We start from the raw sequence: 24,207 nt of genomic DNA, 5'->3' as shown, positions 1-24,207 counted from the left end.
ATATAGCTAGCAGATATATGTAGCACATATGTACACAAATATTACGGCCATACTCTGGAGAATGATACAAACACAATGTAATGGTTATAAGGGTTTGAGGGAAAGATTTGAGAAGTACAAAAAAAATACGAAAAATACGAAAGTATAAAAAATAAAAAAAAATATAGTTTATAAAGTGAAATTGCAAATTTTTATGAAAATTTTTCTGCATTTTTGAACTGTGTTTTTATCCGAAGTTAATTAAATATTGATGAAATATTTTAAAGGCAAGTGGTAAACTCGTTATATGATAATCAAAATTACATCAAGAATTATATCGTAAACAAATTTTTATATTGATGTAATAAAGTACTTTATACGTGTTATTTAAAATAACTGCAAATATTTGATTTTCGTTTGTTTATTTCTATTATTCGAAAGGTATTAATTATAGTTATTTACAGTTTGGTTAAAATTATATTTTTTCTCTTTTTAAATAGACTACATATAGAAAGAATTCAATGCTAAGACTAAAATAAAAGGAAAAAAATAATATTAAATAAATGGTTAAATAATTAAATGTATGTAATCTGAAAAGACAGCATAAGGTCTATGTATTATCAAAATAAAAAAGTGAAAAGAATCAAAGTAGCCAGTATCGTAAAAAAGTAAAGCAAGCAAGACCTTTGAAACACTGCACGTACATGCTAGAATAAAAAGTTCATAAAATATTTTTTACGATATTTCTTAACTCTCCTTGACGTTATTTTGTTAAAAATACGTAATGTAAGGCGAACCAAAATCTGTGTAAAATGAAACAAAACCACGTTACTCTCTAGGGATCCAAAGACCGCCTGCAGCGTGAAACAAGGTGTAGGGTTACCAATTCAGGGTAAAAGGAAAAAGGGATAGAAGCAAGAGAAGAAACAAAAAATACAGACGACTATTAAGGCCTCGCGCCACCCTTCGGTGTTCCAGCTGGCTTAATCCAGACTCTGCGTGATTGCAAAGCAATAAGGTTGTTAACGCAGTAAAAGCTACTCATATAATCGAGGCTCGAGCTGAGTCATATTCAATAAACAAACTTTATGTGGAAAAGCAGCTTAGGTTTATCATATTATATTAGTATTGATTGGTTTGCTTGTTACAACATTTCGCCTTTTCTCGATAGAGGTAATATATACATTAATTGATTCACTTAATTTGTTATTTGAAAGTTATTTTATTTAGAAATTTGCATCTCATTCTCAAATGCTTTTTAAAGATTTTATGACAACGCTTATATTGATTATAAAATTGTATACTTAGCAATTTTGTATTTTTTTATTATCTATACTATAAAAATAATGTAACAGTTTTAAATGTAACTACATTTTAAATAAAGCATAGCGTTTTAATTTATTTGTAACAAGAGATTTTTATTTTATTTAAAATCTTTTTTTGGTCAATTATTAGTTTTATATTTTTGTATTATCTGACCAATTCCGTTAGATATACGTACAACATGATTCTTCATTGGAAAGCAATTCTGGCTTAGCAGAGATTAATAATAAAACAGGAATGAACGTGCTACATTTTATTCAGATATATCGGAAATTCGTATAAATGGAGGGCAGCGAATCGATAGTTCTCGTGCAGCAATAATGGATGCGATAACCAAAGAAATGTTGCAGGAGCGTAATGCTAACCGTTTTGCACTGCGAATGAACGCTATTCTGAAGCGCGATAAATCGTCTCTATGCATCACCGATCGTAAACGAACAGCGCCAGATCCGTTGTGAAAATAACACGACGTTGACGTCACAGATCTCGGTAAACAGAACTTAATATCGATAAACAAACATATTACCCGAAGAATATAGTATTAGGACCAAAAGATGAGGACCGAACATAAAACGGGATTACGACAAGAATTATATTGTTAACAGGATACAAGAATATTTTATCCCATTAATAATACAAATGTGTTTATCCATTCCTATATTGATAGGGCTTAATCGATGCGGCCTTTAATCAGCGTCTCGTTAAACGATTCGCGCCGGAAGGCTGCATTTGAGGTTTACGGAAGGGCGGATGTAGCAGAGAATGTAGAATTTTGGCGGCAAGCGTTTAGCATCGCTCTACGCTTCCTCAAAGCTGCGGATGACTCGTGGTTAACGTACCGATCGAAGCCCTCACCGGGCAAGAGAGAGATGCTGAGGAACCTGTGTGCCACATATCGGAGTATTTAGCGATTCGAGCGTTCTGTTGACTTCGATAGATGGAATTAACTCGAGCGTAACACGTCGATGCGCGTGGGAGCTGTTGTGTTACGAACGCGATGAGAGAAATGGTAGTGGCTAGATCCCGCGGGGTATGCACGGCGTCGAAAATTGTCCATTCATATTGGAATATCGCTCTCGTGATACAGAGCTTGGAGTACGGGAAATAAGTGCGTCATTCAAATAGGATATTTTCGAGTGGATCAGATCGCTGCAAAGCGAGAATTGCATGCAATAGCATAACGAATATAGATTTCCGCGAGGAAAAAAAAGAGTGTGACCGACTGCTTTCATCACCCGGAATTGAAAATAAATTGCAAAAATATGAAACATAGAATGTGTGAAAATTACGCAGATTTAGGATAAACATTTTAATCCTAACAATAAAGTATTTGACGGTTCCTAGTTAAAGTAGTTCAACATCGTAATTGCAAAGTACACAGTTCTGTTATTCAAAATATTAAAAGTTGCAGCATATGCAAAAGTATTTATGTAGCTTATTTAGATTTCAAATTAAAAGAAGGAACGCAAAAATGAAGTAAAAACAGTGTGCCGTGTCGTATAAAGATTTAAGTACTCTCGCTTTTTAATTGTATGCTTTCAACAACATTCTGGCACATCATAAACGGATATAAGTGTAAATGTTTGACTTTTAAAACATGTTCCTTTAAATCTTGTAAATAAAGTAATGGAGATTCGAGACTTTGACTTGCAATTAATCATATTCATCCGCGCTCGCGTCATTAACGTCATCGATGATCCCCTTCTCGATCGACAAATACGATACCTTTGTGAAGTTGCACAAAGGTGCGATCCTGCGATCTACTTGACAGTGATCGATGCGGCAGTGGTGTCGGGTCGCGACATGATTATCCACGCCGACCACAAAGATCCGTTTCTGCGAACGCGCCACAACGTTCCTTCGGAATCTGCGAGAGAGGAAAACGGAGAAGGACACGCAGGGCGACTGAGAGAGAGAGAGAGAGAGAGAGAGAGAGAGAGAGAGAGGAAGAAAGAGAGAGAGAGGGACACTTTCCTGGATCGATCTTTACACCGAAGATGGAATCAGGTCATTCTCGATCAAAATTGGACGCATCCACGCGTCTCACGATCTCCGCACGAGGTGGAGGTTACGCTGATACTCACGGCCGCACTTCGTCGGAGGATATGTGTTTATTTAAGTCACCGTGCTATTGGCCGTTCGATCGCGTTGCAAACGACGCGCCCTCGGTTATTGTCAACCGTCAGCTGTTTCTTCTTGCCGCGCTCAGCGCAGCGTATTTCTTCAGGATCATTATAAAGCGGTCTGGAGCTCTTGGCCGCGAGACTTGGTATAAAGAGAGTCTTTGTCGAGAAAAGAGTTAGCCAATTGTGCGACACGGCTCGTTACGACTCTGAGACTTCGAGTGCCAGTAGTACACGCGTCGGCACTTGCTCGCGGGACGACCGAAACTGGCGGTGATCTTCGGGACAGCTGTTCAGATGATCGATCGACGTGTATAGCTACCCTCGTTAGTCGGCGAGAATCGGGGTCTCTCCATCGGCGGCTTCCCACGCGGAACGTATCTCTCTCTTCGTCGTCGTATCGCTGACTACGGCACACTCAGCTCTCACACTCCTCCTCGCCACCCTCGCTGCTCACGTGACTAGGAAGTTTCACTGGCGCAGTGGAAGCGTTTAGGTGATCCACGCGGTGCGCGATCTTTCGATCCGCCGCGGAGCTCTTCCCGGGCACTTTGCGCGCTTAGAAACGGGCTCGACAGTCGAGATTGCTCCGAGACTCTCTTCAACTCTCGAGGATCTTCAAAGGGTAGACGACAAAAAGAAGTCCCAGAACGCTGTTGGATGTGCGAACTATTGGCGTGCACAAAACGAGCGAAGCAACGAATTGCCGGGACTGCGACACTTTCACTTATTTTTTGTTGTTTTGACACGTGTACTATTAGGATAGGACAGATGCGGGCTCTGTATGATACCCTCTCACATTCCGCTGACACGTGTATGCTCGACGATGCACACCGAAAAAGAAAAATTTAGTGACGTTAGTCCGGCAAGCACGCCGTGAAAACGTGATAAGAAGAGCAAGCGAAAGAAATAAAAACAGGACGAGATATAAATACAGATGAAGAAAACGAGAAAGAAAATAGGGAAAAAAAAGAAGGAAAGGGAGTAGAAGGAAGGTAGAAAACGAAGAAGGTGATAAAGAGGAGAGATAGAGGAAAAAGGGACGGCTACCACCCCCGTAGCCTTCGATTTTCGGGAGGAAAGTGAAGGCCGCAGACACCGCCCAGCCAACCGCCCGGGTGTGCCAACACGAAAAACCACCCCCGTGATGTGTTCCACGGCGGATGGCCTGAGTAACCCCATCGCGCATGTGCTCAGTAACCATGGATACCGCGACAGATACGCGCTGACGGCAGCGGCGGTGGCGGTCCACGGTACTTTAAGGGTCGCTAGAATTTTCGGACGTAATAAGCGTGTTTGTCGAGGTACAGAGCCATTTGAAAAATAAAGGATTTTGCCTCATTTCCCCCGTGTCACCCTTATTGCGCCAGTGTTCGGCACCCTGTTGTTCTTAATGAATGTATGGGCCAGCTCTCGAATGCTGATGCGGTACGAAGAGGATGAGAAGCAAGGGGCGAGAAGCATCAGGAAAATAATGCTGCGAGGATAACATCCGGTTTAGCATGGGCGAGGTCAGCGAATAAAGACTGTTTGTACTCATTTTTCGTTCCATAATTCAATTTTGCCTAAAATTTATCTATAATAAATAATTTATTAATAATATTAAAAGTAATAATATATAATGCTTGATTTTTTTATTACTAATGAGACCCTTTTTATCAAACATTTTCTAACAAGTATTTAAAATTAATTGTTGAATATTTCTCTAAATATTGATTAAATATACACATGACAAACAATTACATCAACAATAAAAAATTATTTTTATTAGAACAAAAAATGGTATGAAAATACTCTTTCAATAAAAAAGATTATGATACTTTAACATTTTAGCAACAAATCAATAAAATCGGAATAGCGAGAGAATATATAATATTTATATAAAATATTTATTGATATAATAATTATTATTGTCATAAATCTCTACAAGTATTAAATGTTTACAAAAATAGGAAATACCAAAGAATATTTTAAGTTTTACATTGCAAAGAACAGAAGCTAAATAGTAATTAGACATAAATGTCATTTATGATAAATATGGTATTATTAAGTATAGATCATCAATTAAATCTTTGCTAACGAAATGTGATTTTCTCTTCTCGAAAGTGGTGTTTGCCTCAGAGCTGTCACCAGAACGGTTCGCTCAGTGTTGATGCAATAAGCGACTGTAGCGTTACTAAGGGAAAACGAGGCGTCCCTCATGCGGAAAGGAACAATTATTACACCAGATAGAATCTGTGACACGAACGAGAAATTAGCAGTATACTGTTACAGATGTCCTACATTCTCACGTAGCATATTTTGCCTAATTAGAAAAGTATTTCCTCCTATTTGAATTGTAAATTATTCAACTAAATATTGTTGTCACGCACAAACACTTTTATACATAAAACATTCACACATGCGTAATCATTACATTAATATTAGAAATATATTGTTGATATTTGTAATCGAATTAGCCATCATCAATAACGGTATGCGAGATAACGGAATAAACAATCGATAATCGATTAATAAGCGCCGTAATTGTATTCACATGGACCATCTAATTTCACGCGCACATGCACTGAACATATTGCTATATCTTCTGAACGGAAGACTCCGTTCCAGCCGATACAGATCTTTATGAAGGTGTATCACAAAAATGAGGCATGCTGCCAGCCTTCTCCTCGTCCCTCTCCAGCAATCTCCTTTTAAGAACTTTCTCCCTTCAGGATATGCAAATGTATCTCGGCCAAGTAGGCGCCGGTAACCCGGACTCGATTCCACCGACACTCTTTTGCCGTAAGTGCGCTTCCATTCTTATGTTAATGTAATAAGCATCAGCAGGCATCAAAAGACGTCAAAAGAAATTTGTTCGATACGCTCAACGGCGAGTTATTTAAAAGGGTAAAAAGCATTTCATTAAAACAGCGAATAGAGATATTCCAGATTGCTGCTCGATAAGATTTATATCGATCTGACAATATGCCACTCCACATTATGGAGAATAAGAATCAAATTATAGTTGACGTTAATTATGATTCTTATGATAATTGAGATCTAAGATGAGTGCCAATTATACATAATAGTAATAAAATTAATTTGTTGAATCTTTATATTTCAATTTTCAAAAATTGATGTAAAAAAAAAAATAAAAGTAACAATTTTATTCTTAAAAACCGAAGATTTAAATCGTAAATTTTCATTCCTAAATTCGGGCTAGTTAGTAATATTCTACGTAAAATTTAATTCTATATAGCGACCAAAATGTTATTAGTTTGAAGTTAAATTATGTCATGGTAAATTATAACGTTTGGTAAAGTTTGAATTCCAATATTGTCAAATAAATCTGATGCTATGAAATTTTAACCGTTTAAAATATATACATAATTTAATAATTTTACAAACTTTAAAATATGTCACGTTTTAAAATTAAAAAAACTTTGATATCGATAAAATAGAGATTATTTCTAATTAAATTTAATTATATACATTGTTAACAAAGCATCATCAATTTATGTATAAAGATCTTTAATAGTCATTTAATAATGTACAACAAATCCAAATATCGATTTAAGAAATCTATAAATCGAAGTACGCCGTGTCTTAAATTTCGATCCGAGAATTCTACTGAATCGACGTATCTAATACTGCGTAAGGTTCTAATTAAGTCCAACGTCGCATTACGTGATCACGTTACAACGCAGAGAAAGAAAAGAGCGCAAGATACGTAATTTTGTTTGGTTTCATACTGAATAGAGAATAAGAGAGCTCAGTATCGTACTTTGTTCTTTGTGCTGTAATTAGGGACCTCCCTGTAAAGATAAGTCTCACTTGCGGTACGTTTTACCACTCCACGCGCGAAAGTAATTATTTGAATGGGTTTCGTCTGACTGAGTCATCCAAATACGTGTTTTTGTTAAAGTATCACGTAAAACCGAAATGTATTTCTCAATAGTGCGCTGAGTTCTGTTTGTCAAAATTACTAAAAAATATGATAATTAAGGACGTATGCGAAAATTATTAATATACGATACATTACAAAAAAGTCGTTATCAAATTATTGTAAGTGTTGATTATAATAAATGAATAGTTTTCTATGGCTCTATGATCAAACCAAAGAATAAAATAATAATAGTTTATTCTATAGTTATAGTCTACTATTTATATAAAAGTATTAATTTAGCAATTATATATTTTACAAAGTTCCTAGTTTACGTCGACATTAGTTGCGCCACTTTCGTTTGTTTCATGTAAATTTCAGTAAAAAAACTGTTGATGAAACATACATATTTTATTTTACAACAGAATAGATAACGTGTCCCGGGAAATGTTCATCATCAGATTTCTTTGCGAAAAAAGTTTTTAGAGAAATATCTCAAGAATGATCGAGTCCACGGTCCAATCATACCTAGAATGATTGCAAAAGCTTCGAAATGGAATTCGGTATTGGAGTGCATTCACATTTCTCGTTATTAACGATCGTTTCATGTATTTAAAAAAAAAATAAGAAAAGTGCGATATATCTTTGCTCGCAATTTTGTACCTTACACCTCTTTAAATTTATGCGCGCTCTTCATTCAAATTTGTTTTCAATACAACACGTGCAGATGCATAGACGTTTGCAAACACAATACACGCATGCATATACACAACACATCGAAATTGAATTCTGATGGAATAATTCGCTTGCTATGAACGAGAGATTCTCCACTGTCGTTGCAGAATTAACAACGTTCCGTGCAAAATACGTTAACAGGAGACAAATAACAACTGTTAGTCCGTTGTCAAAATAATTATTAAGGAAATCACTTCACAGTTATATTTACCTCATGCTCAGAAAATGACTAAAATATATATGCTCTGTTTCATTCAAAGCCAAATAATTCCGTCTTTAAGATAGGTTTACGTAAAGTTTACTGCCAAGATTGTAGGAATGCTTTTGAGCCGCAATTGTTCATCGACATTAAATTTATATGCTTTCACAGACTTTATGAAAAGTTTCAAGTGTAATTTAAAATTTAGCTACTTATTTACTTTTCATTGCATTAGCGCATTACTTAGACTAAATTTGATATTTTTGAATTTATCGAAGTTTAAGGATTGTGTATTGTTGTACGTTCGGTAGGAAACATATACAGCGGAATATACACTGACAAGAAAATGTACGAAAACTCTTTCCAAAGTATCGGATTCCGAGAGAGAAAGAGAGAGAGAGAGAGAGAGAGAGAGAGAGAGAGAGAGAGAGAGAGGGAGAGAGGGAGAAAAGTAAACTTTAGCTTTAAATGTATCTCAACAATATCACAAAATTGGATGACGAAAGTATCTTCCTTTTCGTGCTGATAAATCAAGGTGAAAGCATTATGATATCAAAACTAATAACTAAATGCCACTGCGATGAGTTAAAGTTTTGTGTGAAAAACCAGTTTAAGCAGAATTACCGAAAGCCGGATTTATAAAAATCCTCCGACTGTTGTAAGCAAAGATTTGAAAATGATTTCGTACATTAATTTGATTAAAAGTTTTGAAGAGGAATATCGGTTTCTGTTATGGATAAATAATCCGATAGACAAATAGGTGGTAATGGCGATTTATTGCGTTAAGCACAATAGAGGAATATTAAATATTAAAAATAAGAATTAAAATTTTAGAATCAATTTTCTCAATAAGCGTACTAATAATAAATGATAAATAATAAGTTTTATTGTATCTTGTATGACACATTTATGTCTTACGTTTTATTCGTATCCATTGTGAATTACGTTTAATATTTATTTAAAAAATTGATTCTAAAATTTTAATTCTTATTCCTAATACCTAATATGCCTCTATTGTGCGCAGAGCATTATACTTTGGCTACATTTTCTCATTCTGGAGTTCTACAAGAGTAGCATTAGTAGCTGTCTTCGCGTGCAAGAAACCGTGATAATACATTGCAAACAAAGGGAAATGTTTATAACTTAATGTACTAAGAGTTTCCACAAAGTGATTATTTACTTAATTATAGATGGAGAATTAAGCGCTGACTTTATAAATTTGTATTATTTGTATGTTTAGTCAGTGCGTCAAACATAGAATTTAACGTGTTGCTGTTAGTGCTTCTTAGAACGCTTTCATTCAACATTTTCTACGAAAAAGCTAGTAAATAAGATATTATGCAAAAGACTCCGCATCATAGAAGCTAATATCTAATGCTAGTAGATCATAGCTACAAACTGTTCTATTATTATGCACGTATTATGCATGCATGCAGTCTCTTTCGGAAATACGGCGAAGTCTGACGTTGTCAGAGGCATAAATAGTAGTTTAATAGCAAGCTTAGCAATCATTTAAATATTTCTTCTACACGGAATTTTACTTTTAAAAATATAACAAATAATTTTATTTGCTAACATATTTTTATACGTGATATTTTAGTAAAGACTTTTGGAACAAATAATGACATTAAATAATTTATATTATAGAAAACCGCGTGTTAAAGAATAATACCGAAATAATATCTTTATATGCGTAAGCTTTATTGTTTTCACGTTGTATTTATTAAAAATAAGATAGTCAATTTGTCATCAACATGATTTAATGTTTAAAAATTTTTGTATAATGTATAGAATTTTGTTCCATACAATAAACAATAAATCTTGGGTGAAATCCAAAATACAAACTCCTCCTTTTATTATGCATACAGTCATCTGCGAAAGTATGGTTGAGCATGTCCGTCGTGTTGTAACGGGATGCGCATACTGTCCGAAGTAACGGTACCAATATCAAATATTCATAAGGAAGCTTCAGCACGACTCGTATCGAAACGCTGAAAACCGTAACGCATATTACTTGGTTTACGAGATTTCGTGTTGAATCATTTTACTGAATTGCCTTTGCTAAATGCCCAATCCAGAGGCATTTTTCTCTGCGTAAGCCATTCTAAATTTGACCGCCTCGTCCATTTATTTTGTCACATCTGTCACGTGGTGGCATTTTTTTCTTCTCACGCTTTTTCCGGATATCATCCGCTCCACAAAGCGTATTCTTTCTCTCTAGTGAAGAAAGACATGTAATACCTCGGTATCAGATGAGTATTGCCTCTTTGCGACCCTTTCATCTTCGAACCAAATAACATGTGTGCTCTAGGCATGACCTACTTCAGCGTCCTTTCCATTTGTTTCTGCATTTGTTTGTCCTTTTAAGAAAGACAGCCTTTTAAAACAATCTCTTGGCTCTGACGTTCACCCATTTCCAATATATGCGACGATATTATATTTCCGTACATATGTTATGCTATTACGTATATGTCTGTTATACGTATAAGTCATTACGGTTATTGCAACCGTTACGTTGCAATTAACCTTTGAAGCATGAAATTATTTGTAGCATCTTTTTAATTAAAAGATGCACCTTAGAAAATAATTTATATTTGCTATATCGATTTCCGTTGTGCAATATGCCGGCAAATGATTTTATACCATCACGCGTCAATTTCGAATTTGTTGCGGTGTACCGTATGCTTGACATATCATCGCGAGGAGTCAACTCATCACATTGCGCTACACAAGTTTGATTACCAAGAAGAAGATACAAATTCAAACCTCTGACCTCGAGTACTGATTGCATCCTCGATACGTTGATGAGACAGATTGGATCAATTTTCTTTGATCATTTGCCCCTACGTGTACAAACTTCTTCACTTTTAACGTAAATTTCCCGGAATTTGTGTTAATTTCTCTCGTCTACAGTAAACAATTTTAACATTTAAATCTAAATATAGCTCAGGCACTTAATTAATTTAAAAGATTTTCTAATTATAATTCATAAAATTACAGGCAAAATAGGTTGCAACTGTCGCTATTATAATTTATAGTTTCCAAAATACCATCGTGTTCCCAATCAGACATTTGAAAATCATTAATATGAGAATTTTATTAGAGAAATCAATTTTATGTTACACAAATAATATCATATATATATATCGATTGTTCTGAAACATCCTATGTATACATATATATAAAGACTAAATAAATAATGTTCATAAAAGATAGAAGCAATATTTATCTTCGCTACGCTCCATCTGTCGGGCAAATTCCCCGCGCAGTTATTCGCAATTATCCTCCGGATTCGTTCGCCGGCGAATCATAACGCCGCAATATCTTCCCAAAGCTACCCTGGGGTCTATTTATCAGAAGAAAAGAATCGATGTGATTGAAATAACAATGCCTTCCACGAAAATGGTAGAAAAAATTTCTCTGAGTAATCAGTCATATTTCTCTCTCCCTCTCTCTCTCTGTTGATAGGCAAAAATTTATTATTAAGAATTGGCCGGAGCGAAGCACCGCAAAATCGTTGAAAAGTTCCATTAGCGGTCCGACCTGATTTCCCCTCTCTTTTATTGAGTGACGAACGGCTTCGTCCGGAGAGAATCCTATGTACGGAGTAGTCCGTCCAAATGACGCATTCAACAGATCTACTGGCCAACGACGAGATTGATTAAATGTTCTTGGTGGCGAGATGGCATCGGAAACGAAATCCGGAGTCGTATCGATATACGCAGAGAAGTTCATTGCGATAGTACCGTCTGATTATAGCGCAGGTACGATTGAAACTTCCACTTGATGGACGATCGAGAATGGCAAGCGCTACCGTGATTGATCCACTTTGTCGGAAAAGGGGGAAAGGTCGTATTACTTCATTCGCGGTAGACGAAATTGACCGAGTCGATGGCATCGTTTTATACTACTCATAAAAATGTATGAGTGTGTATGCGTGTACAATAATATTATACATGATAAATGCTACAACGATGATCAAATCTTTATCAAATATCGACGTACAACGAATAGAATAGGAGTAGATAAAGAAAAGAGGAAAATTATCTATCACGAAATTCTTAAGGGAATAACCTTTGACAAATTTTGTTTTAAAAAAAAAACTCTTTAACAGTTTCTCCAGCTGCTCTCAAGGATGAAAAGATAACTTGCGAATAAGAGGTCTTTCGAGAAAAGAGAGATAAAATTGGCCGACGCAGTTGGAATAGGAAATTTCTGCAGATCGTAACTAAACTCAAGTAGCAGGTTTTATTCTTCTGATCAAGAAAGAAACGTATTAGGTTCTTCGATTGTTCCTTCAATTTCAAACCACAATTTCAGTAGTTTCACAAATTTAGCAGTTATTTTCGCTAGAAACACTCTGAGTTTCAACACTGGAAAATTTATTTTGAGATTTCAGGTCAAACGTTCGTTGCTAATAGATGAATATGGTCTTGTTTTTATGCCGTGTAAACTGAAGTTCATTGACATTTCCATCACTTCTCATTCAAAGTTCAATGTTTTTGTCTTACAACTCAATAACAGTAACGAACTAATAACAACAAGCATTCATCTACGTTACAACAAGCAATTAGTTTCCTTTATTCTTCTTCAATTTTAAAGCTTAAAAAATTGCAAACTAAATCTTAAGAACGTTTCAGAAATATATGTTAATAAATAAAATATTTATTAAAATTTTTGCATTATAAAAATCATAAGTTATGTTAAAAATTTTAGAGAAAAATATTATAATAATTAATCACGTTTAATTTTATCTTGTCTAAATGAATGAAAAAAAAGCATGTTACAATGTTACCGTAACATCGGTAGAACAGGCAATGTTAGACGTTCCATCATTAAGTCACGAGAAAGAGGAACAAAAAAAAAAGATTAAGTTTAAGAAACTAAAAGTCTGCGTTCCAAATTACTAATCGATGATGCACACCAATCTGAACTCCGTATTAGAGTGCGCGATGTAGTCGCATCAATCTGCGGAATGGCGCGTGATAAGAGGACGTCGTTTGTTAGAATGGTTCGAACTTGCCGAAGAAGGGTCAGCGCAGTCTTTGTAAATGTCGTCGGTAAGTCGTTCGTGAAATCCATCGATTGATCGCGAAGTTATCCCGAGACGGTAAAATTCAGACAAGATGACAAAGGTCGCGTGAAGCTTGATTGGGGAAGGGGACTCTTTTCACAGCTATAATTTTCCGCAGGTTTAAAAAACAGCATAAATCTCTTTCAAAAAGAATGGAAAATGTGCGAAATAAGCAGAGTTAAAAATCGGACTTCATGTACGGATGAAATGTAGCTTTAGTTTTCAGAAGCTTAACAACCTATTAAATAGGGCATGTCACACGAACTTTCTGTGTGATGATAAATATATACATAATTTTTCCAATCGCGTCTGAAAATAAGCGTAATTTTCAAATTCTAACAGAAATGGTTAAAAAACGTTTGTACATGTTTTCATAGTTTTTATAGTTTTGTTGTTTAATAATCACATTCAATATGGCTAAAATTACATACAACAAGCTAATTTAAATAAATATACATATAATCCAAAACAATTAAAATTTCTCACCATATCCAAATATGAGAAAATTAATGACATTTGCATCCATTTAAGTCATATTATAAATAAACAACAAATATAAAGATATTGATTCAATCGTTATTTGTCAAATTTATTCTGTGATATAATTCTTGAATATAATATTTTTATTTTGGAATAAAAAATATAATCTTTTGATGTACAGCATACACAACTTTTCATTTAAAAATTTCTAGTTTTTATGTTTTAATTAAAAATCATAATTTTACGAGTACGTCTGCGCGCGTGACAGAGATATTTTTCTTGCTACTATATAAAAATAAAAAAATAAAAATAATGTGAGAGTGTTTTACAATTCGCAAAAAATGTTTTATATTGTTTTTCTTGTTAAAATACTATTTTTTTCTTCCTATTTCTTTTGTCAAGCTGTTTCGCAGCGCAACCTCGACTAAGAATCTTTTAAGGCCATAAACAAAGGAACGTTAAGGCAAATAATTCAAAAGCTCTGCGATCGATGTTTCAAATGGTATGCCAAGCACTTGTAACACGCCGCTTCCTACTATAGCATTCTAATTCCGCTAACGGCTAAATAGATCAGATCTCGAATGATTGTGTTCAGAAACTTCACTAAATAGTTGAAGCAATTAGACGCATACTATGAACGTGTAAAGAAGAATAAAGAGAATGTGTAGAACGTATATGGAAGATTATTTCAATAAAATGGCTCTTTTGAGGCTTATTTAAATTAATTCCAAGTTTTTATTTTAGAAAAATTTTAAAACAAGTATCTGTGTGTTTTTGGACGTCAAAATAATTGAATACGTTATTTTTTATACAGAAGCCTTTTTATTTAGTAAACTTGAAAATAAAATTAATATCTGCACACTTTATAAAATATTTCGAGGAAATTAATTCGATGTGTGAGAGGCTCTGCCGTTGATTGAGGTAAATGCGATCAAATAACGGAGATGTCACGAACGGCAAATTGGCCTTAGATTAATTGCTTGGAAATCTTGATTGCTAAGTTTCGCCGTGTAAATTATATACAGAATTATATATGTACATAAATGAACTTATTTGATGAAAATCAGGATGCAACACATAGATTTAGGAGTAAACAGTTTAAACCAAACGTTTAAACTAATCAGTTCAAAATAAACATTCTATAACAAGAGCTATAACAAAGAGCTAAATAAATCAAATAAGAGTTAAACAATTAAAAAGAGCTAAAGAATATAACAAATTACAAAAAAAGTTTATCTTTAAAGGTCTTACAATATATACCTATTAAGCTAATCTAGCTAAATTAATCAATAGTTCATATATTTTATTAAAAAATATGTTATCTATCTGTTTATTGTTCTTCTTTTCCTTGTCTATATTTTCCTATTGAGAATCGCAATATCTTAAATAAAATTAGGTGTCATGGGGAAGGCGTCAGTAACAAATCGAAACTCTAGTAGCTAGGGAAAGGACAATGAGAGACAATATAAATCACGCAGCATACTTGGATTTGCGGGTGGTAACAATGAGGTCGAGATAAAAAAAGGGAGCAAAAACAAGGTACGGAATAGGAAAACGGTGCGGAAGAATATCTGTCTAGCTCACTTGTATTTTCCATAGATCCTCAGAACATGTTCCGAACTTTTCGGATGTATCTTGATTCTCTGTTTTGGCGAAATAGCCGATACCTTGGGTGGCGAAAGTTTTGCGTTTTATGCGCTATACCTTTTACGCAAAATGCTGCGAATGTGTCGTTAAATCTTTCTTACAAACTACTATTTGTACTTGTTATCAGCTAGAAATATTCAGAACAGATATATAGTATAAGTATTTTAGCATGAAAATAACGTTAATTTTGTACTCTATCATAAATTACATTTTTTTTTATTCACCGTGCAAGTATAATTGAACACTGCTATTAATAAAAGTTCTTCTGTCTTTGCTTTAAAATACAATTTCTGGTTAATTAACTTTTGATGATAAAAATATATAACAGGATTTATCATGATAATATCGTGAGTTTAACTTCAGGAAATTAAAAGACCATCTAGCAAACGCTACTTATCTCTTGATCACAGATTGTGGGGGTGAAACAAAATATTTGTTCATTCTTATTACCTCTTTCCTAATATTGTCTGAGTTTATTATAGAGATGGTATATTATTTGAGATTAATTAATAAATTAATTATTTTGCGTTAGTTAATAATAATGAAAAATAAATAATATGTAAATAAATAAAATGGATTTTTTAACTATGGTTCTGTAAAATTTTCAATAAAATTATAACATTTTTAAGTAGACTTTAAAATAACTTTTTACAAATAAAATCTAGGATTTCAAACGCAAATTAAATAAATTGATAAACAAATAAAAAAGGGGGCGGAATTAAGATTAAAGGGATATTTTTACTCATTTACATTTCCGAGGCTTTAACTCTTAATTAATTTAATTGACCGAATGTAATTAGTAAAGCTGAGCGTTTAAGTATAGCTAATCTGGGATTAAATATAGTCAATTCAAATTAACTTTGAAATTACGTGATGCTGTTCCAAAATTTCCTTTCATAATGCGACTATATATTACTTATTTATAATCGTACAGCAAAAGTCAGATTAAATTCTTTTATGCAGGAGCAACAATAAAATTTATGTATTAAATTTTACATAGGAACATTATTACTTTTCTTGAATTAGATGTATTATTTATAATGTTTCAATAAAGTTAAAAATATACGATTTTTTATGTCATTTTTCTTGTATTTTTTTATTTTGTTATTATATTTTAATAATTTATTAAAATAAAACAATTAATCTTATTTTTATTTTAAATAATTTTAGTATAACATTAAATAATTTATTAAATCGATAAAAGCTGTAGCTTTTAGATATTATAATTAAGTCGCATGTTACGAAATCCACGTGTAAAAACGTTCCGTCATTTTTCGTTAGATGGCGGCAGCTTGCAAGCTCCGCGAAAGCTCACGATTTCAGTTTTACCCGCGAACGTAGCGATTAACAAGATTTTAAATAATCGATGAAGCTCCAACTGGATCAAGTGTTGTCGACATTATCGTGTCACTGATAAAATTGAGTGGATCAGTTTGTCTGATAAAGAACAGAGCGCTCTCTTAAGGCATGGCGCGACCTCCTTTAGTAACGCCAGCTGGAATTACCGATAGATTTTCACGCAACGACGCTGGCACAAACCTAGCTTTATAGCCGTCGATATGCGAGTAATTCAAAAACTACACCAACAATCGCGAAGCTGGTGTAAACTTTTCTCATTGTCGAGACATATGAAATCATATCTTGAAAGTTTGTTAGTACAACACTCTATCTTTCTCTCTCTCTCTCTCTCTCTCTCTTCTCTCTCTTTATACATTTCATTAATCTTGAAAGAATTTTCAAAGTTATGTATTCAAGAAAATCATTATATGCATGTACTTATCGTTAATTTAAATTCTCAATATCATTTGCATAATTTTGCATTGTCCATGCATATAATCATTCCACGTTCCTAGTTCAACTCATTTGTATTCTGATTCCTTTTTTTAAAATGCGAATTTTTTTGCAATATATTGACATACTCTCTTTATAATCGGGATCAGTCCACGTATTGGATCTACATATTATACACATATATTAGATCGTAGTTTCTTTTTGACGTATCAGTTACCGATCAACGTTAGCCATTTCCATTTTTAACAAACGCGACTGTACAGAAAAGTTATCGTACATATGGAAATTGCCTTAGCAATATCGAAAGCACGGATATCGATCGTGACTGTTGGCGGTGGTCCGCGATTTACTCTACACATGTCAGCCGTTGCGGTGTCTGCGTTTAACCGCGATGTTCAATTTGCCCTACGGCCAAACCACTTCCGGTTTTCGGCAAGCCTTCGCTACTTCCCAATACAGTTATCGTACTTGTGTGTTAGAAGTGTCTGATAAGATCGCAGAAAGCTGCCGGAAAGTTGCGGAAAAGCTTTCGCGCCATCCTCGAGAGAACAATCGGAAGTTACGGTCATATATAGCTTCCAGATCGTTATAGATTAAAAATGGTTATGACACTTCAACTATTCCTGATTTGATAAATTGAGAGATATAAAAACATTTCACAGAATTTCTGTTACGTTTTTACAATTTGGTTATAGCATTGAGATATTTAGCAGAATTTTAAATAATCTAAAACGAGTATAATATTAAAGTTACGTTTTCTGTGAATATACAAATTTCTCAAAAAATTTGTAAATTTACAGAAAATGCAATTTAAATGTTATACAACTCTCAGCGAGTTTAACGATAATCAGTTCTCATTCCCAATTCTCGTTTTATTCATTTTATTAATATTCCTTCCAAGAAACTGCTCAAATACAGCAGAACACGCAGAAACGAAGCGCTTCTTTGGAATATAATAATCATTTACAGAGTTTCTGCTCACATTGCGTTGCAGTCTCCATATTGTCGGCTTTATTAATTTTTGCTGAGTCAGTGTTTAAAATTTTCCTGCAGCGCGGAAATTTAATGAACCGACAAATGATGCTGATGTGTTACTAAGTGACTGCCATCACTCATTTGAGTTTTCTGGCAGTGTTACGACCATTTCGTGGTTAATGTATTCGCTTGGGAGAAGTGTGAGGCAATGACTGAACCGTGGTGAGCGACGATTGGTGGTGGTGCGGCGTTTGGTGATATGTGCGGCGCCTGGCTGTCGTCCAGCTTTTCTGACGTGATTTACATGGCAGAACTGCGCTCGACGTCTCTCTTTCTTTCGGTGGAGCGCGGCAGCATGAAAACATTCGATTTTAGTTCGATTCCGATTTTTCATAAATTCAATGAGCTCCAGAAAGCTTCCGACAGCATCAATAGAATTTTTACGAAAGACAGATCGTCGCCACGTTCACTGCCATTTACCATGATGATGAACTTAAAATGTTCGCGGAAGATTTAAATATTCTTGGATCCATATTAAAGTTATGACACATTACGAAAAGAACTCTTTAACTAGCAATTAATGTATTATTTACTGTTTTTTAATGATTCTGATTAAGAGGGGAAAATTAACAATGATCGGAATTTTGTAGTGCGTTATCATGAAAAGACAGTACACATTTCACAGATTGATATAATTATAACACTAAATTAGTAAAATTTCTCTAATTTCAATTTAAAGAGTATGTAACAATATTTTAGTTTGTGGCTAACATTTGTATTCATTATAAACATTTAATGCAATACATATAGAAAATAAAGTAACTTACATATCATAATTTTAAAAATTATATCAATTCAATTATTTAAAACGTTGGGTTGTTACATAAGTTTGCTTAAAACATATGTTTTATTGAAAAAAAAGTAAAAATATATGTCAATATCTTTTGAGACATTTAGAAATTTTCATATTAATCTCTCTATAGAACTTCGTAGATGATTATATGCGTAATCTGTTTGAAAAGTTTTCGCACTTCGTTGAAGAGATGTAAGATACTTAGGCAAAACATAAGAAGTCTCAAGAAGGAGTAGTTGTGATTTATAATCAGTGACAGAGTGCCTGCCTGAGAAGATCTAAAAGGGGAAAGGATGCAAATCTCGGTAGTGCTACAATCACTCTGATACTTTTCTTGTATTGTTGGCATTGAAATGAATCAATGGCGAGAAGAAAAGTCAAGACTGAATGAGTCGTAAGTAATTTCTAAAGGCTTTTTGCATATTGCCTTTTTTGCTTTTTCATGCACTATTTTATCAACCATCGTGTTTCTTTTGGAATTCGTCAACTTTTATCTCGCTAATTTCGATAAAACAATGCACAAAAAGACAAAGAGCAAAAAGACAGGAAAGAGAAAATTGTAGATCAGCTTTAAAAAATTATGAAGAAAAAGATTGAAAATTTTTTGGAGAAATCACGAATTATTAAAAGAAAAGTTGCATAAAATATAATTATCTTTTTCATATTTCAATATTGTACTTGTAATAAATAGAGGTCGGGATTAAATATCAAAATACTTGATGTTTATTTTTAAAAACGTTCCTTCTTAATCAACATTTGCATCGGTTCAGTATAATTTTATCTCATTCTGAATTAATTGAATATGAAGCTGTTACTGCGAGTCAGTATGTGCAAACTGTAGAATAAATGTATTTTATGCACTTTCATCCATCAAAACCTACAATGATTGGAATGCTTGTATTTCATTTCCATCCACTTCACGCTTTATGGAATTGACACAAACTTTCCAACGTTAAAATATCCAGCGCAAATATCTGTTACGAATTTGTAACGAAAAAATGAAAACCATAACGGTATATACTCATTTATAATGCAACGGCGATGGTTAGAATCGATCAAGTATGCATATACATGTAAAATTTGTTTTATTTATTAATTGTTTATACGGTGCGTCAGACATGCATTTTAAGCTAACGTTTAGATTATATTATCAAGGATCAATAATCTTAAATCATCATCTGCATGCTTCCTTCATGTTTGGTTTTTGTTTTCTAATTATCTCGCATTACTCAGCATTTTCTACGTTATTCTACATGCTGTAATCGGCGTTGTGCCGTAGTAAGATCGTAAAATAGAAATTTGTTCTTTAGTCACGTTCGAGCTATAAATTATGATCTTTATTTTGTTTTAGTGTAAAATCTTTGTAAAAAAATAATTACATAAATCGTCAAAGGATAAATCCGAGTCATTTTACATTTCTGCTTTGCATTCGTTTGACGACAAAGAATCTCTTTATCTCAAAACTAAAGAACTGATTTGTACCTTACAGGCACAAAGAACGGTACTAGAGAAGCGTATAGTCCCAACGTTTTCAGATTTTGTCTGATAAAGGCCAAGCTTCCACAAAGCCACCAATGTCTCCAACGAAATGGGTCCTAAATCGATCAGAGAACTTTCTGTTCTCTCCTTGAACGTAGTACGGTTCCAAAAAATCTAAGGATTTGCTTTTTTACACGTAAACCCATTCCGTGATTGCAAAAAGATAAAAAGTTAATGCTCAAGGATTTCTTTGACCCGTTCAAAATCTTTTGTAATCTCACTCGCGAATCAACGAATTTAATGCACGACTAATTTCACGCTTTCCATAGAGTTATGCACTAAACATTATATAATTAAATCTGTTTTAAAGTGAGAATAAAAATTGCAGAATTTTTGTAAGCATTATACGTTCATTAATAATGCAGATTTTTCTTCCATAGATTACATTTCCAATTCAAAAATGTCACAACTGTTATATTTAAAAAAAAAAATTCACATCTGACGTTACATTAAAAATTAAAATACAACTGTTTCAAAGACATATTTAATTTTTAATATTATTTTATTTAATGTTTAATACTATTTTATTTAATTTTATATAATAAAAAATAATTTCCGTTAATATATATATATATACGTATATGCACTGAGAGAAAAAATTACTAAATATTTTAATAAACATTTGTTTCAATACTTGCAATAAAATTATTTATTAAGTGTAAATAAGTATTTGTTTAGCACATGAATCACTAATGTAATTTAATTATCATTCTCTTATTAAATAAATATTTATTTAACGTAAATAAGTATTTCATTGCAAGTATAAAAATATATTTTTTTTCAGTGTGTAATATACTGTAATAACGTTAAATAAGGAATAACAGACATCAAATGAAATTAATACTCACTGGTAGGACTAGGTGTGAGCTCCTTCATCGCTATTTTGACATGAAGATCATATCGCTGGAAAAGCCCCAGCCTTGGACCTCTCGTACTTCTCTGTAGCGTGTTAATAGCGGTGGTGACTGCTCTGGTGTACTCTCTCACGCCAAAGGATTTGTACGGCACCATCATGCCCACCTGTTACACAAATATGACGGAGAAAATATGAAATTTCGGTAAGGCGTATTACGTTCTCTTACAGACGTGCGTCATGCGTTTCGGATGACGTAGAAACGAACGCTGCGTCCGTCAAATGATAAATCGCTCCCGCTCTGTCAAACGGTGAGAAAGATCGTCAACAGGTTGTACAAAACGATATTTCGCCAAGTTTCGACCGAGACGTGGCAGTTGACGTGTCCGCTATGTTACAAATGGCTCGAGTTTAGAAACAACTATCGCGATATACACTCACTCATGACGTGCACAATTGCGTTAGGACACATATCCATTATGTGTCATATTACTTTATCATTATTATTATTGCATTAGGTATTGAATTATATGTTATAATTTTCATCTTTATTGCAATTTCCTCAATCAATATTGATTTAATATTCGATCAAATTGCAAGGATTACATCGTTACGTCATTATTAATTTGCTTTGCTTGTAAATGACATTGATCGAATATTGATCGATCATAATCTCAATAATAATTTTTTATGTACATTCTTCCACATCAAAGAATTTAAACAACATCATCACATCGTACAAATATAACAAAGAATGTATCAAATTTTCTCGATAAGACACATATTGATTGTGAGTGTTACTTTTGTCAATTTGTACACCTTTTTTCTTATATTTACATATTATTTATAAATATAAAATACTTGATTACAGTAAAACGATGAGAATTTTAACCACATTTATATGAAAGAGAGTAATTTTCAAATAAATATAAAAGTTTCTCCATTATAATTAGAATTGATTTAAAACACAATCCGGTTATCGAACAAATTGTTTAAATTTAAACAATTAAAGATTTAAAAAAATATTATATGTATATACAAATTGTATATTTGTATTTAATTGTAAAAAATGTAGTGATTTTTAATGCATTGTGCCACATCTGTTTGTCTGATACATAATTAAACTACTAATGAGGCAATTAATATTTCCTTTATTTCAATGCTTCCAATGTTTTGTAAATTACGCAATTCGATGCGCAATTATGTAGGATAATAACGCTTACTGAATATTAACGATAAACTGTTATAATTTTTGTTAACGGCTTATTCACTGCATCACGATCGACAATGCATTAAGTGCTCGAAGCGTTCAGAAAACTGCAGCAAGGGCATCTTGTTCACTTTATTACCACAAGAATGGACCGGCGCGCACCTGTTGCATAAATCGATCGATGCGAATGAATACCTACATGTAGGCTGAGACTGGACAGAGGCTTACGTTTCGGTCTCACTGATATCAACAATGCTTCCTATCAGAAATATTAATATCGAAGTAATCGTTAAAAGAAAGTGTTTCTCTCTGATTCTCTCTCTTTCTCTTTTGCTCTCGTTCTTTTTTTCTTTTATAACATAATTAAAATTTTGATACATTTTTAAATAATTTGGAGATGTACCTGTGAAAGATTTAACTTCAATATAAAATTTACAATTTATAAACAAAAAATTAAATACTAAAATCTCTATTATACTCGTTAATCATTAATATTATTTTATAAAACAAAATTGTTTTAATAAATAATATAATTTTCTAAATACTAATTAGATTATTTTATTTTGTTAATAAATATATATCGCATATATGCAAATATATTCTAAAATATTTGTAATTAGATAATATGCTAAGGAATCTAAAATTTGTAATTTTTTATATTATCATATATTATTATAGCATAATATTTTTAAAAAAATTTATATTAAAACAATATTTTTTAGTGAAGTCTACATTCATTTAAAATTTAAATCATCGCCTCTTGTGACGTTAATTTGAGAGAAATTGTGTTATAATAAGTACTCTCTCATATATCGTTTGAATAACGGACTTAATTCAGAGAAGTGGCATAATCCATCGATTATCGATAACAAATCGAACTACTGACTGTATATCTAGCAACTCTAATTATGCACTCGATTCCGATGTGCAGACAGTGCTTGTGCTACAATCAGTGAATGGAGACAAAGTCTTATAATTGATTTATTGTGTACCGAGTTTGAAAAATCGAGAAAAAAATTCATGAATCTGTCGGAAATTCTCAGGAGCGAAAAGTTTTCTAAGAATTTCATCTCGGTTAAGTTCGAAAAATATCGAGGTAACTATCCTCAAATAATGTAAGTTATTAACTTGATGAATTCATTAACATTCATTAAAGATGATTATCTTCACGCCGAATATTCCCAAAACGCTAAGAACTTTTCGTCAACTGCATTTAAATGAAGCTGGCAGTTCAAAAAGTATAACTTGTTTAAAAAAAATAAGATTTAATATGACTTAAATGATCAAGTTAAAAATAATTTATCTAAAAAGTTAAAGATAATAATTAAAGATCCATCAATTTTAATAAAATAAAAAAACAAGAATCAATAATTTGGTTATTATAAAATTACGAAAGTATATAAAAAAAATTGTTTAAGATATAATCAGATAAATTAAAAATTTTTAAATATTTTTTTAACATTAGAAATTAAATATATTTTTTCATGATTAATAAATAAATTTTTCAAGTATATATAATATACATATGCATTACATTTAAAAAAAAATAAAACTGAGAATA

General features: G+C 32.9%; 1 protein-coding gene across 12 annotated transcripts in view; it reads right to left on the bottom strand.

The window, feature by feature from the left end:
- Positions 1 to 24,207, bottom strand: part of LOC105205519 (glutamate receptor ionotropic, NMDA 2B) — a 198,741-nt gene that overhangs the window by 56,691 nt on the left and 117,843 nt on the right. For 8 of the 12 annotated variants that reach the window (XR_005575926.1, XM_011174895.3, XM_039455310.1 and 5 more), the window contains one exon: positions 21,432 to 21,603. Coding sequence is in view for 7 of the 12 variants with exons in the window: in XM_011174895.3 (XP_011173197.1) it covers positions 21,432 to 21,603 (172 nt within the window). In the remaining 5 variants the exon portion in view is untranslated. Of the gene's footprint in view, positions 1 to 3,027; positions 3,204 to 21,431; positions 21,604 to 24,207 lie in introns of those variants that run through there. The other 4 variants (XM_026132495.2, XM_039455313.1, XM_039455314.1 and 1 more) reach the window with 2 other exon arrangements.

The sequence above is a fragment of the Solenopsis invicta genome, chromosome 11, assembly GCF_016802725.1.
Source record: "Solenopsis invicta isolate M01_SB chromosome 11, UNIL_Sinv_3.0, whole genome shotgun sequence".
NCBI lineage: Eukaryota > Metazoa > Arthropoda > Insecta > Hymenoptera > Formicidae > Solenopsis > Solenopsis invicta.
This window is presented reverse-complemented; position numbering and strand designations above follow the sequence as displayed.